This window comes from Rhinolophus hipposideros, assembly GCF_964194185.1.
Source record: "Rhinolophus hipposideros genome assembly, chromosome: 8".
Classification (NCBI taxonomy): Eukaryota; Metazoa; Chordata; class Mammalia; order Chiroptera; family Rhinolophidae; genus Rhinolophus; species Rhinolophus hipposideros.
The window spans coordinates 43,773,095-43,789,430 of record NC_138054.1 but is presented as its reverse complement, the minus strand read 5'-3'; the positions used below and the strand labels follow the sequence as shown (position 1 = coordinate 43,789,430).

Genomic DNA, 16,336 nt, shown 5'->3' with positions numbered 1-16,336 from the left:
GGCTGACTAAAAGGCAAGTAATTTTATATGCAGGTTTTTATTTATCTCATTTATCCTTTTTCTAACTGCAACTATTCCATATTTAACAAATATTTAGTTGTTTAATTCAAAAAGTCTAAAGAAGACTCCCTTGTATGCTTAAGTATAAAGACTGACCAAAATGGCACCACATTAAAGAGGATTAGAAAATAAGAATCAACTGTCAACTAACCACCACCCTTGCCCACAGTGTGCATACCTAGCTGTCTTCAGTATCACTCACATAGATTGCAGTCTGGTCACTTAGACTCTCCATCAAATTTTTATTGAGCAATTTCTATGTGTTTAACACTGTGTTGGATTCTGTAGGTACAAGAGATAGATAAAATATGGGTCCTGCCCACAAGGAGCTTACAATATGGTTGAATATTTTTTAAAAAAGAAAAGAAATACTACAAAAGCTCTTAAAAATACATATTGTACAAATTATTTTTTATAAAAAAATGTTTCATATAATTAAACCAAAACAAAACCTTAGAACATAAATGAAACAAAGAAACACTTTTATCCATGGGATGAGCCTAGAGATGTTTTGAATTAATAAAAATTCAGTAAAAGCCTGGATTAAAGAAAAATGAGCACACATATTTTTAAGACAGCAAGTAAACATTTTTCATAATTAAAAGTATATCGAGCAAGTATATTTTATACAGATCCTTAAGGTACCTAAATAATTACAATTATCTTAACAACAGGTTCCTTTTGAATGTTCTTCCAACTACTGAGGATGGTGATAAATTTTTGTTCTAAGTAGTTTATGTAGTTTCCTTATAACCTGGATTTCATTATTTATTTAATTTTTAAGTCATTCTTGTAGACAGTAAAGTGGCTCAATTCAACTCTGCCTGAATTTTTATATATTTCATGGACCAAAGTTCACTTATAACTGTAAGACACATATACACATTTACAAATAAAAAGATAATGACTAATTTTCTCCTCCCTCCTTGGGATAATTTGGATAAATATAGCTTCTGATGGAAGCTCAATCTTCTGACCCTAAACATTCCCTGGTTTCTTACCTCTCCCTAGCTCTAAGATCTTGGCATGGCTTGGCATGCCTCTTCCAATCACTCTGGTCCATCCTCTCTTGGAAGCAGCACAGCTGGGTTGTTTGTTTGTTTGTTTGTTTGTTTTGTTTCACATTGGGTTTCAGTGTATTGTATGAAAGCACTGGCTCTGCAGTAGGAGGGAGGTGGGTTAGGCAGTTCATTTCTTCCAATGCAAAAGCCATAGGTCTAAAATTACACAGAATATATGTTATCAGGAACCTGGTCTATACAGCCCACTCATAACAGCATATTAATACCACAAATTTGTTTTGCATATGATCCCAAAGAGACTTATAGCAATTACTATAATTACAATAAAACGTAGATTAAGCACCATTTCTCCGCATGTAGCATTTTTTGTCAGAGTTGCTAAGAAATTTATTTTATTCTGGAGTTTAGTCCTATCCTCAATATAACCTCATTATATAATTATGGGAATCTATGTTTATTGACAATACTAAAGAAAATAAAATGAAGGCACCTGTTAAAAATCAGTATTTATTCAGTGTATTACTGAATCATAATCCAGAATATTTGATGTCATAGAGCGTGTTATTTTGGGGTGAATTTAGTATGCAATGGATACATTTCTGTGGATTAAAAACAGAAGTACTGAAAGTATTTCATACTGAAATATACTGTCTGTATATCAGATTTCAAAATAATTGGACAAAGATCATTCCTAATTGTCTGAGAAATATCATCACCAACTAGTCATTCTTTTTCAAACTTTTCCAATCATTTTATTACTTTATTACTTTCACATCTAGAACTTCAATAAAAATTATTATATTAAACTGCATGTGACTATTCTCCCTGGATATAACATTTTTAAATCAGGAAAGTTTAACATAAAGTTTCCCAAGTTGAACAACAACATGGAAACAAAGGGCTTCCTATCACATTCATTGAAATTTGCAACTGTTAATCTTGTACATAAATTGTTCCTTCATTGAGAATTTACCTAACAAATGGCATCTTTCTTGGTGTCAGATACAGGACTAGTGCTAAGAGACCTATGAGGAAAATATAAGAAAAGGGTCCTGACCACCATGAAATAGAATTTTGTCAAGAGAAAAAGAAATTAATGAAAATATTTAAGGAAAAATACAATAATCACCAAAATGAGCACTATGGTGACTTCAGAGTTAGGGATAGAGATGAGAACACAGATACTTAAAGTGTTCAAGGCCTAAAGACAAGGAGAGATTTGAACATGTGGAAGATGGGCAGGCTTTGCACAGTTAAAAAATAATCGTGAAGTATTATAAACAAGAAGACTAGCATCCAGAGATCTGAAGTTGATTCTGTCCAGGACATTTAAACCCACACAGTCAGGAAGCCACTCTATAGTTGAAATTGAGATCATATTATATAGTTGGAGATAAGTCTGGATAAAGAAATAATCACACTTAACACTTACTGAGTACCTATTATGTTACACTCACTTTACATACATTATCACAATAACTCCATGTATAACTATTATTAGCATTGTATTATAGGTTAATTCATTGAGACTATATGAGATTAATGAACTTTGTCAAGGTCATAGAGCTAGTGAGCGGCACAGCCAGATTTAAATCCAAGTTTTATTCCAGAACCCATGCTTTTATTACTACATCACATTGTTTTATAAATGGAATAGCATTGTAGCAAATCTCACATCCTACTGTGCTATAGGGAGAACAGTCAACCTGGACTCAAAATACTTGAACTTGGATCTGATTTCTTAGTTATATTAGCCATGTGACATTGGACAAGCTCTCTGTAAACTTTACCCTCTTTTGTAAAACTGAAATAATCGATGACAGCTAGACAACCACAAAGATGGATGGACAGACAGACGTGCTGGCATGCACACTCCTATGATGGTTGGCAAATTCTACTTGCTCAATAAAATTTGGTGAATTTAAACCTGAATTAAGGGATTGTGTACAGCATCTGTTTTGTGTTTTCCCATAAGGTATTTTCAAATACAGGTTTGAATGAAAAGAATTATAGTTTACAGCTAATTCACAACTGGTTCAATTATTTAACAGAAGTGAATCAACTATTTTGGCTTAATTTAGTTGGTAGAAATGACAATGGTGTCACATTATAGGCTCTTACGGCAAAACCACTGATACCATATTATAATTTCTTCCCAAGATGTCCTTGTAGGTGATAGCACGTCCCTTCCTTAGTACAGCTCCTAAAGAAGGGACACTCGATAAGTATGTGTTGAGTGAAGAGAGGAAGGGGAAGGAGAGAGAAAGGAAGGAAAGAAAAGGCCACAGAAAGAAAGGCTGATTGAACTTATAAGCACGTAAGATCATATTAGCTGAAAGATATTAGATGACTCGAAGTACTTTTTAAAAGTCCACAGGATTTCTTATTTCAGTTAAGATAAAATAGATTTCTTTCTTTCATAAGATAGTAACAAAATTTAGTATTTGATAACTGTCACTTCTTAATTTTGCCTTTTTGTATGCCACCGGAGAATAAATTTGAAGAAATCCTGAATTGATAGAGGTGTTATCAGAAGGCTGTGCCTGGATTTTTTATTGCTTTAACTCAACGGCTAATCATCTAGCTGCATCATTGTCTTCTATGCCTCCTCCAGAGAACCCTAGCTGCATCACTCCTTTCAGTCTTCAAAGACAGAGAAATAACAATTAAGCTGATTCCTGAGTTACTAAATGACACATAACCAGAATACAGACATAAGGACCTTGGCTTCAAGCTTAGCCTGGGACACAACCTCTCCAAAACATTAGTCACACATTTTGCATAAATGTCTGTTGTCATGGTATATAGTCTTGCCTTCGATTCGATCCTTTTCTGTCTCAAGTTTATGTCCTGTTGCATTTTTGCTTTCCATATGTGACTTTACATTATCAACAACTTATACTGATTTTTCAAACTCCTTGTAAAATCAAAACAACCACAGAAATGTAAAGATGTCCACATTGGTTGAGACTCAGGTAATGATTTGAAGTTGGCAACACATTCCTGGAAGATGGTTTTTTTCCTTTTTCACCAATCATCTTCTGTGAAATTCTGCCCAACTTCTTAAACGGGTACTTAAATCCAGTCCAAGAAGCCAATTTAGCATTTAGAGGCATGGGTTATAATAATAACCCTGGTCTCAGTGAGTATTACTGATGAGGATAAAAAACATCAAAATAAGAAAAGATAAAAATGAACAATCTAAATCAAAATATAAAATTCTTCTCAGGTGGGAAGAAATGCACAAACTCAGGAAAGCAGGAATTGCAATAAAAAGTCCATCTCTGTTCTTTCATTATCTGTTAGAATAGAGAAAAAGATGTAATATGCATGAATAGGGTTCCTTCTTCTTCTTCTTTTTTTTTGTATGGTGTAAGGAGTAAAAAATATAAATGTGTTAGACATAAACTAAAAGTAACTGAAATAACTGGATTTTGAATCACTTAAGTCTCTGGATCATTTAATTATGCTAAGTATATGCTTTTTTTCTGAGTAATTTTTCTGGTTTCCAAGTTTGCCATTTAGAATAATCAAATCATGAAGCTATATCAATTGTAGACACATCGAATGGTCAAATAATGCTGCCATTAAAACAAGCCCCAATCAGTATATAGCTATACCCCATAAAAATATAAGGAGGAATGTAGATTTAAATAGCTATGAAACACATTTTTTTCTTCTATCAAACCAACAAAGGATTGTGTAGGTATGTTTTATAAGATAACTTAGAGTGCTGGTAAAAATGAAGCAAAGCAGAAACTCGCACACATTGCTGGTGGAAATTCAAAATCTCTGTAATTCTTTTGGAAAGCAGTCTGACTCTATGTATCTTGGAAGAATATTAAAATTTTACATATAATCCTAGTGATGATGTTGAAATAAATGAAATGCCTGTTTAAAAAATAAATAAATAATAAAAATTTATATATTATTTATTCCTTAAACTTATGGTAACCAATAAATAAATTAAAAAATAGACTTATGGTAAAACAATCACAAATATATATTTTTAAAAAAACCCTCTGCATTTCAGTCTTTCAGTAAATTACCATCGTGCCAAATTTGAGCACAGATTATGATTAAGTAAACGCATAGACTGTTATATAAATATTAAAATCACTTTAAAATAATTTGTTAAAAATAATAATAATAATTTGTTAATAGTCTGAGGAATGCTTATTTTACTTATGAAATAAAAACCAGATACAATAGTGCATATATAATGTTATCATAAATATGTAAAACAAAATCAAGTTAAAGTACAGGGGGAAAAGAAGAGAAAGAAATATACTAAAATGATGCACACTATATCTCTATTGAAAAACGCAGTTATTTTCCTCTGAAGAACAGATGTGATTATCTTTCAGTTACCTCAACCATGGGAGAACAAATGGCCAAACAAATTGAGTTACTTGAATGTCCACATCCCTCATAACAACTTTTGCTGAGTAGAGGAGTTATTATACCTGGCCTTATCCAGGGAATGAATAAAATGAACACACTGACTTTCCATTAAATTGAGTTCAAATTATTTGAAAAGCAAAGCATGGGACTTTTCACATTCTCTTATTTAAAAAAAAAAGATCACACAAGCAATAATACTCAGAGGTTATTCATTCAATCAGCCCTACAGTCAATAACAGAAATATTGAAATGAGGTGTTTGAGGAAGAACACTAATGTTCAAAATTTAACATGGCCAACTGTGCGTCACATTTGATATTATGCTCTGCTTTCTAGAGTGTTCTTTCATTGAAATACGTTTTATACAAAAAGGTCCAATCAAAAGGGCAAGCAAGAGTATGCTAACCATATTGTGAACACACTGAGATCTGATGTCTACTTAAAACAGGGGTAGCTTTGCCTTAAAATACTCCTGAAAACCGTGCTTACCATAAAAAAATCAGTGACAAGCAGGCTCTTTCACCTCGAGAGTTGATCAGTCACAAGATCAGACTGGAGCCAGTTTCAGAAAGTTCTTAGTTGGATGAAATTTAAGTGAAATTATAAAAACAACAACAGCTCCTCTAAGCAATCTAGTCCTCCTTAATCAGATATGCACTCTTCATTTCCATTTTAATTCTTAGAAATATTCTGCCTTTGTAGCACAAGCTCAGATCAGAACAGAGAGATGGTGGAAGGCTATGCGGTAAACCCAGGCAACTCCTAAATCTCACCTTTCCAAATGGTCACTTCCCATCAAGGTGGAGGAACACCGGTGGGGTAAGGAAGTGGAGCTGGATGCATAGTTGCTTGTGTGGTGCCTGATCTGTGAACAGACAGAAGGTTTCAGTGGACAGAATTATTGATCACAACTTCTTTTGTCAATGACACTTCCTTAAACATTTTCAAAGAAAAGCAAAAACAAACTCTGTGCATCAGCTCACTTTGGCTATCATGAAGTAAGTAAAGATGCTTTAGCTATTATCTTCCCAAGACTATCTCGTTCCTGCTTCCATGCTTCGCTTTGACTCACACTCTATTTCCTCCCACCGGATATTGAGAGCAGAGACCATGTCTTATATGATTTCTGAATCACTAAAGCAGTTATCACAACACTTGTTAAATGCTGAATGGAAACTCACTGGCTTCAAATGATGGGTATAGGTAAATCTAATTCTACCACTCTTCAGCTTTTGGTGACTTCCTGTTTTTCTTCACATAAAGACCAGAATTCTTAATATGACCGTCAAGGTCCTGTTTGGTCTAGTCTCTAGTGGCAACTCCAGCTCTGTTTTAGTTCTTTTGCCCTTTTGCTCTTGTGTGTTCAGGCCTTCTATGAACTTCATGAACAGTGTCATCCTCCTTCCTTCCTTAGGGCTTTGCATTGGAAGTTTCTTCTTCCGAGAGTGCTGGTCCATTCTCTAATCACCTGAGCTGACTTTTACTCATTCTTCAGATCTCAGCTTGGAAAATCACTTCCTCAGAGAATATGCCGTGACTAGGACGGTCCCCTACTCTGTGTTATCCATTATTTTCCTTTCAGGAACTCGTAGTTTGGAATTAATAGTTATTTGTGTGACTGTTTAATATTTGCCATTATTGCTCAGCTACAAGTTTCAAGTTCTGTGCCTGGTTCTTCTTACCACTGTGTCTCCAGCAGCTCTCACAGTGCCTGGCACACAGATCATGGTCCATAAGTATTTCTGGCATAAATGACCAATGCTGTGTAATTGACCCTGAAGCCAACCCCTCAACATTCTCCAAATAAGAGCTTAAATTCACCGGATGCAATAAAAAAATTTTTTTAATACTGAAAAATATTTCTTTTTTATGCATTTCTTGGTAATTCTCTTACAAGAAATAGCAAAATGAAGTAATTCTGGTAACAAATTCTTCTAACAAATTGTTACAAGAAAAAAATGGAATGCAATATTTCCTTAGTCTATCTTTTATATTGGATTCCTAGAATCCGTTTTTACCTCAGAAGTTGAGTTAAGATCATCTTAAACAGCATGCCCATCCCAAGTGGCATGACATTACACAAGATGTCTAGACAGACATGTAATGCTGCAATTCTTGACAGCATTAAGCAAATTGATCATTTCTCTTTTAAGAAGGCAATGTTATTTGAAGGAAAATAAAATGGCATGTCTTTGCAACAAAAATTACACGTTAGCCAATACCTATTTCAGAGCAAACATAAAAAGTTTAGTGGCACTTTTTATAGAAAAATTGTGGCTCTGGAAGAGAGTTGAGGTCAGAGTAGAAAAAAAACAAAAAACAGGTTTTCCTATTTATTCTCTGAGTCTTTCAGATTCCCCTGTCTGAGAAGACCCTTTGTATGTTAAAGAACAATCTAGCTGGGTTCCTGAGCTAGAAGACCACAAGTTTTCTCTTCCTGATATTATGCTGCTTAGGCTCTTATTTAGAGACTTGCTTTAACTAAGTGAGTGCACTGGGGGTTGCATTATTTGCTGGATCAACTTTAGGAGCAGATACAACTGCAGGGATATCACGGGCCTTCACAGTATCAAGTAGCAGAAAAAGACAGAACTAAAGAAATGAGGACTGCAAGGTGATAAGTGAAGAACCAGGGGTTCTGAAATGTGGAATGATTCCCTATTACTTCTCTGGTGGGCCCTGTCTCTCTTACGGATACTTTTCATGATTCACTCCATCATCATTCACATCAGTCACACCTCATTTCTGCAGCTTACTCTGCTCGAAGCCAGTGGATCATTCATTTCATGTCAATTTTCTTTCCTATGTGTCTGTTTTATTTCATCCCTTGTCACCAATCTTTGTGCTTCATTCTTCTTGGCTAATGTATCAGTTTGAACTCCATGAAAGTCTCATTTTTGTTGGGTCAAAATGGTTGGATATTGGAAATTATATACGATTTAATCTAGTATCAGCTTTCTAACTAACCTGTGTTTCTGATCTGAGTCTTTCTTCTCTTGAACACATCTTTCCTATTGTTTCTAAGGCAAATCTTGGCAAGTTCTAAATATCTTTGAAGGTGCCCCATTACCACTGAATAAAGCTCTGAAGGACCTAAGGCCCACCACTGAGCTGCTTCTCCCTATACCCCCAGGTTTACCTCCTGCCTCTCCTCCTTGTATGGACTTTGCTTTGATCCTCTAAGCTACTCACTCTTCAAGAAGCTGAACAATAATGAATGTCAGCTACAATTTTATATATGTGTGTGTGTATATATATATATATATGGTTACAAGAAGCGGAGTACAGCATTAGGAATAGAGGCAGTGGAAATGTAATGGCTGTATGCAATGTCAGAGGGGCAGTGGATGTGGGGAGGGGGTTGTCACTGTGAGAGGGATATAAATGATAAATGTCTAACTATTACATTGTTTTGTGCACCTAAAACTAATTTTAAAAAATGTTAAAAAGAGAGAGAGAGAGCGAGCGAGAGAGAGAGAGAGAGAGAGAGAGAGAGAGAGAGAGAGAGAGAAACGTGCCAATGCTCTTTCTTGCCTAATTACTGTAGAGTTTGCTATTCCCTTTCTAAAATTCCTCTCTCTACTTCTGTCCAGAATTAATTAGACTTATCCTTGGCGACCCAGCCTTTCATTTTCTTAGAAAAGTATCATCCTTTCTATCATATTTCATAGTATTGTATGCATTATTCAATATGTATTTATCAGATTGTACTTATTGGTCTGTCAGTTTTTCATGCTCTGATTCATAGTAGAACCCAATAAATGTTTGTGACTAAAATAGAATTCTAAGCAAATGGTTGGCTCTCCTCCATGGTCAGTGTTATGAGACCAAAGACTGACCAAACTTTCTAGCACACATAAGGACTTACCTGGTGTAAAGTACTTTACCAGGTCTGATGATATGCTCATATTTTAAGTTTCCCTTGGCTCTAGAAGTGTGTAGTCTCTTTATGCTCCTCATCATACCATGAGAATATCCATGGTTACATCTCACCTAACCATGTGTCACTCTTCTTCACTAGACTGAGTGAACTTTTTTGAGTGAGTGTATGAATGAATGAATAACTGAATGAAGTCTATCTTAGAGTGAGTATTTCTAGAAGTAGATCCTGAGTCAAGGCTTTGCATGCCAGTGATTTTTTTAAAATGTGCTCCCAGGAAAAAACAGTAAGGGAGTGGGAAAGTAGAATAAATTAGGAGAAGAAGCCAAACAAGGGTGAACATTTAGGTGATTCAGCCTCGGTTTGAATCTTTGAGAAATCTGGGAGTATAAGTTATACTTCGAAATTTGTCCCATCTCTAGACAAGGGGTCAGGGATTTCTACACCAACTTCCATCAGTCATTGCTGCCTTAGGCATGAATGAAAGTCTTAGGCTTCATTCTGTTTCTGCCCATGAGTGAGCCTTTGGAGGTCTCAGTGTGAGCAGTTAGCAGCGAAACAAGCAGAAGCTGGGCATGGGTACACAGAACAGGTATATAGTACATCACAGAGAGAAACTGATGGTAAAGGGAGGTAAGAAATTGGACAACACTTACAGAAATGGACTCTAACTTTATGGGGGACACTTCCAAGCAAATATTTGGCAAGTTAAGTTTATCTGGTAGAGGAGGAAGCTGCCTGTGTGCATAGATTGAGGAACTCTAGGGAGAGTGTCCAATAAGGAGTGTTCTCCACTCCTGGTACTGATGACTGGAATCCTTTAGCTAAGCACAAAACTGTTTCATCTGTATTCATCTGTATTTAAAAAGGGTATTACCTTAGGTGGAAGGGAGAAAAGGTAGAAACACGTGTGAAGAACCCACCATATGTCAGGTGATGCCAAACTCTTTCACACTTAGTTCCATTTATTGCTTTACTCCTTTAATACATGGACTTTCACCCACATGGCTCTTTCCTGAGGGTGTAGGATGCAGAGGTACTAGCGGGCCTTTCTTAGACACCTTAGCTCTCACCACCATGAAGACGGTGTCCTTGATGGTGCCCAAGATCTTCCTGCTCAAAATCAATCCTCTTTCTTCTGTTTCAGCTAAGCTCATAGTGTTTTTCCCAAACTGCCAAATATTTATGATACCCAATCTGCTAGCAAAACTGGTCCAGTCTCTGGATATGAGAGCCCAAAGATTTCAGTTAATGCAGCTGTATTTACTAAGCCATATTATTACAGGATATTAAAGATTCCAGTTAAGATAGAAAAGAGGATGTGTGTGTGTGTGTGTGTGTGTGTGTTTGTGTGTGTGTGTGTGTGTGTGTATGATCTCCAATTTGAATTTGACTCTTGGATCGAATGATTTTCCTGTGGCAATTATGGCAAGATTGACATGAGGGGTTACTCTACAGACACCTGAATGCAGCCCTGTTGCTTGGTCTACTACTATGGCTTGTTGGTGGTCCTTCAGCTGCCTGAGGATGCCTGATGCCTGTGTTCCTGGAGCCACTCTGCCTCTGTCTAGTGAACACTGTTGGGCTGCCTGTGAGGTTTCTTTCAGAATGATCCAGCTGCACCACAGGGCTGTAGCTACTCTTTAGCATGTCATTAGAGTTCTTTCTGCTCACCTCACATCAGCTCACTAATTTCTCCCCATCCACTGCCTGATCCTGAACAGCCGAGGGGTATGGTTGTCTGCATTGTCTTCAGAATTTCAGTGCTTCCTTAGTAGCATATTAGAAAGGCTAGCTGGATTCCTGAGGAATACAGAGAAAACTATTTGATAGTTACTTAACCTCCCAGCATCTCTAGTTACTTGTGTCCTGGATACACATCATCCTGACTCCACAGCTATACCATTCCTCTTCCGTCTTTCTGTTCACTGGCTCCATTCCATCCACCTTCAAATATTTTACACTTCCCTTATCTTGGGAAATAAAATACACAGAAACACCTGTGCTTAACTGCTTGATTTTTTTCCTCTTTCTGTAAGTGTGGTCCAATTTCTTACCTCCCTTTACCATCAGCTTCTCTCTGTGATGTATCAATTACTCCTATGTCCTCTCTCTTCAACCCTCTCCTAAATAATAACCCCAAATTCTAAAGTACTTTCTCTTTGTCAGGCACTGTTCTAATCATTTTACAAATATTAGTTTATTTTATTCTTTAAAATTGACAGTATCATCATCTTCTCTTGACAAATGAGGAAACAAAGGCTCAGAGAGATAAAGTAACTTGTCCAGGGTCACCCACGGTAAGTAGCAGAGCATGGCTTCAAATGCAGGCAGTCTGGTTCCAGAATACATGCTAACTATACACTGCTTCACTGTCTCCAACCCCCTATAGTTGGATTTCATCCCTTTGACTGTAAAACTAGGCTCTTGGAAACTTTGGGTATTTATTGTCATCTCTCTGGCATCATAATACTTGGGCTAGATATACCTGTACTGCATATTAAGATCTAATATTTACCACATTGTCACTCTCTTTTTATATAAGTATAACAAGACTTTGTTAATCTGGATGAACAAATCATTCTGATGAGGGCTGACATTTTATATTTTCATGATATATAAAAGGGGTTAATTGGTCAAAGTAATAATATAAATCTGTACAGGCAGAATTTGACCTATTCCAGGAGGGAAATACGGATCATTTTAGAATGTTCAAATGCCAATCCAGTTTTCTGATACCCAATTAGTTTTACCTGATCCAGAAAATAACATGTATTATGCGTGTCTTGATTCCTGCCTTGAAGAAATGTGTACTCGAGGGAAACAATTGAAATAACAAGAGAGTGGCAGAAAGTGGCATATAATCACTAATATGGTTAGGTGAGATGTAACCATGGATATTCTCATGGTATGTTCTCATGGTATGATGTGGAGCATAAAGAGACTACACACTTCTAGAGTATGACATGGTGACTTTTGCCAACACCTAATTTGGTAGAATTTTCAAGGTATATCCTGAGAGCTGGAGAATTCTCAGGCACCAGGCCAGCTGTCACCAAAAGGGTGCTGACCCTGTGAGAGGAAGTAACACTGCATATGTTAAAGCTATAAGGAGTCTTGGAGATCACACAATCCAACTCTCATTTACAGAGGGATGTATAAGGCAAAGTTATTTTTTTATAGTCACAAAGCTAGCTTGCAGCAAAATCCTGTCTGGAATTCAGCTTCCTTATTTCTGTTCAACCCATCATAGGGCCCAATAATCAATCTGTAGATTTCATCCAATTATAAACACCACTAAAGTACAACAGTTATTCAGTAAACACTTGTTTTATTGAAAAAAAAAATTGTGGATAACTGAGCAGAGTGAAAAGCTAAAAATGTATCAGTGTGACCTGGTCGATTGTACTAGTTAATGAGCCCCACAGGGACAGAGATGTTTATCTGTTTTTATTCCTGTTGACTGGGCCAGACCTGCCACAATGCGGCTTAATTACTATTGGACGTTTAAATGTATAATTTTTATGAGTTTTTACCGAGAGTGTCTGTAAGTACATGGATATTATTTTCATTTTATAGGTGAAAAACATTAAGACTCAGTGAAGTTAAGTGATTTGCTCAAGTCTAGACCTAGAACCAGGACCAGAAACTAGGTCTTTGCCTCTTAATTCATTATCTAACTGTAAAAATATTGCTTTCTGATAAAAAAAAAAATCACTCAGTTAATTATTCTATATAAGGGATAAAAATAGACATCTATCTTTATCCAGCCAATTCTAAGGAAATGTGTACATCTGTCACATTATGTACTGTCATTATTCACTTGTTGGTCTTGGAGTCATTTCCATTCCAGGTCCTGCTATTTCATATGGTCAACAAGCCCTTCCAATGGATAAGGCATGCCTGCCCTTCCTGCTCTCTTCTCAGAGAAACAAAAGAGGTAGCCCAGTGCCTAATGTCTTACAACCTTCTCCTCAGTAGAACTTCATCTTATGGGTTTTTACAGCCTCAATGTCCAACAAGATTACACTAACTAGGCATGTGAACGCCAATACTTCTGTTTGAACCAAGGTCTTCTTAAGTTCTGTCTTTTCCCTCTTCTAAAAACATTAAAATATAGTCTAACGAGAACAGACCTTAAATACAGTTAACACTGGTTTCTTCACAATAGTACAGATTGTAGCTACCCTAAGAATTTAGAGACAGGGAAAATAAAGTGATGGGTGTGTTGAGGTCCAGGGCTTGAAAGAACTGGTAGGGCGGTGGTGGAACGATGAGCAAAGACAGAGGCCTGAATGATTAAGAGTCAAGGAAGGACAGAGAGTACAGCTGACTATACTGGTGTTTCGCTGTGGGACTAAGATTGGGTGGAGCTGGGCAGCAACTGGGGGATCAGAAACTGTGACCACATTCAGAGGCGTCTAAGACTTTGACACAGTTTGGGGGGATAACGAACTGATGATTGGTAGCCAAAAACCTGATGCAGGAAGAAGGGTCCAAGGTTCAAAATGCCTCCTGGGAGGAGTGCCCTGGACTCCTAGCTGTTCTAGCCTCTGGCTCCCATGGACTATTTTCCACACCTCTCTCTGCTGCACCTCTTAGAGTTCTTGGCACATCGGCTCTTACGTCTGAGAAGCTTGAATATCCACATTGAAGATGCATCTCGTCCCACAGATTTTATTTTATGCTACAAATTAAAGGGGGGGAGAGGAGTTTTCCCTTCAAAATTCTGACCTACATTATATAAATGAAAAAACAGACTATCTCAATAACCTAAAAGTCTAACCAGCCTTTTGTGGGGAATATCCAGAGGCAGGGAAATTTTGACTGTAAAACGCTTCTCGTGAGAAAGAACGTAACAGTTTTTTTCCATAGAATTTGAGAAAATCTTTAGAGACTATACTTCCACATAGCCAATCAGTCATTTTTCTACGGCTAAGAAACTTTTAATTTCTTTTCCAACTAGTTGTCTTTCACTGAATGAACACATATAATATGTTTCACTTAAGTATTTATTTCAAAATCTCTATTCCAATTTACCACCAAACAAGTGATTCTTGTTTTTTGTTTTTTTTTTTAAATGTCTGGTAAGTCCTTTCTTCCCTAACCATTCTGCATCTTTCTTTGTGCCTTCTTTTCTACCCACTCACTGTATCACTGACACCTCCTTTAGTCCCCTAAGTGATTTCTCTGCCTCAAGTCTCTACAGAGACTCTATAATCCATCCCTCATAAAATCCTACATTTAGCCACAGGGCATAGAAGACAGTAGACTCAAAAACATATTACCTGGTACAATCCTGGTTCTACTATCTATTATCTGTGTGACCATGAGCAAGTTAATGGAACTTGCTGGAGCTCAATTTCCTCCTCGGTTAAATGGGAACAATGGTAGTAATTACCCCATAACATTGTTGGTAGGATTAAAAGGGTTAATATATAGGAAGTGGTTAGACTAGAACCTGACACAGTGACATAGAGTAAGCTTTCAAACCGTATTAGCTATTACTATTTCAGCTACATTGGACATATCATTCATTATGCCGGATTCACTGATAGACCCTTGTAAGGGAAATTTCCCTACACATAACCCCTGCTAAAGGAGCATCCATAGGCTGCCATATTTGAACAGGGTGCTGTACATCCCAGGTATACCAAACTGGACAAGGTATGAAAACCTAAGCCATAGGCTAGCCACTGATATATGTATGACCAGTTAGGAACAATGAACTGACCAGGCAAAAAGATTTCCTTTCGTGAGAATCCAAAGTTGGTAATGTTAAGAAAATGAGAAAGTTAGCAGCAGGCCAGAGCCATGAGGAAACAGATACTGAGCAAATAAAAATTCTGAAGCTAAGAAATTATTTGACAGTAGAGATAAAGAATTGGCAATTGGTAATGTAAACACAATTCAACAGGTAGAAAATAGCTAGGTCCAATGATGGTGGAGGACTAACATGGAATTCCATTTATTCCAATTGTTGATTCTCGACCTTCTGATCTGCCCTCTAATTCCAGCCTACATACTCCAGGCCATAATAATCCATTACAACACACCCCCACACACCCGTTGCTAGAGCTAACCTGAGTGGTACTACATCTTACATCCCAAAGAACCTAAATCACTCAACAATGGCCCTGCAGACACCTTAGATAATGAGTTAGGGGATCCAATCCCAAATTTAGTGACCTGCACTGCCCACCAATCAATCAACTCTTTGCCCTCTAATACACCCAATACACTGTCCCCAGAGTTCTCCTCATCCAGAACAGGCTCCCACTCCTTTTACTATATATGCACAGTCTAATTTTCTTTCAAGGGCTAAGTCAAATCCCACTTTCTCCATGAGTACTTGGGTGCCATACCACTTTTGCTTGAATTCTTTGATAGTAAAGGAAAAGAACTACATATTGCTAGAAATGGGGATATTTGGATACAGGCCGTGTTAATATCACCCGATTATAAGCTCCATGGAAGCAGGGTTCATATCTGTTTTATTTCTGATCTACGCCCAAATATTATAGTGCCTGGCACAAAGGATGAACTCAACAAATATTTATTGAATGAATGAATGAATGAATGATCTTTTCAATAAGACACTAGCTCTTTAAAATCAGGAACTGTGTTGTAAATATTCTCTACAGAGCCCAGCATGATGTCTGGCACAGAGTGGCACTCATTAATTAGTATTTGCTGGCTGATTTACGAAGCACTGTATATGGAGAAGGGAGATTTTCTTTCTTTAAGCTCAGTGATAAACATGCACACCTGGTCAAATTCACATCCTGCCTTATCTTTTATGTGCTCCCTAGCTCTGTATAGGTAAACCATGCAGGAGGAAGAACAATTAATTTGTATCTGTAAGACAGTACATTAGAGACTAACCTTACCATCCTTGCCATTCTCTGCCTTACTAAATTTGGTTGTTTTTTTTCCACATCTGGAGTTTCCTGGCTCTCACAACCAGGAGG

The 16,336-nt window shown here is 37.0% G+C and overlaps 1 protein-coding gene across 2 annotated transcripts in view; it reads right to left on the bottom strand.

Annotated features, from left to right (window-relative positions):
* Nucleotides 1-284: 284 nt before the first annotated feature.
* The window catches only part of PTGER3 (prostaglandin E receptor 3), a 64,913-nt gene continuing 48,861 nt past the window's right edge, over nt 285-16,336 (bottom strand). The window contains exons 3-4 of one of the 2 annotated variants that reach the window (XM_081056892.1): nt 6,259-6,350; nt 285-1,277 (exon numbers count right to left, since the gene is read on the bottom strand). In XM_081056892.1, coding sequence (XP_080913018.1) covers nt 1,058-1,277; nt 6,259-6,350 — 312 coding nt within the window. In that variant the 3' untranslated portion in view covers nt 285-1,057. Of the gene's footprint in view, nt 4,382-6,258; nt 6,351-16,336 lie in introns of both variants that reach the window. The other variant, XM_081056893.1, reaches the window with a different exon arrangement.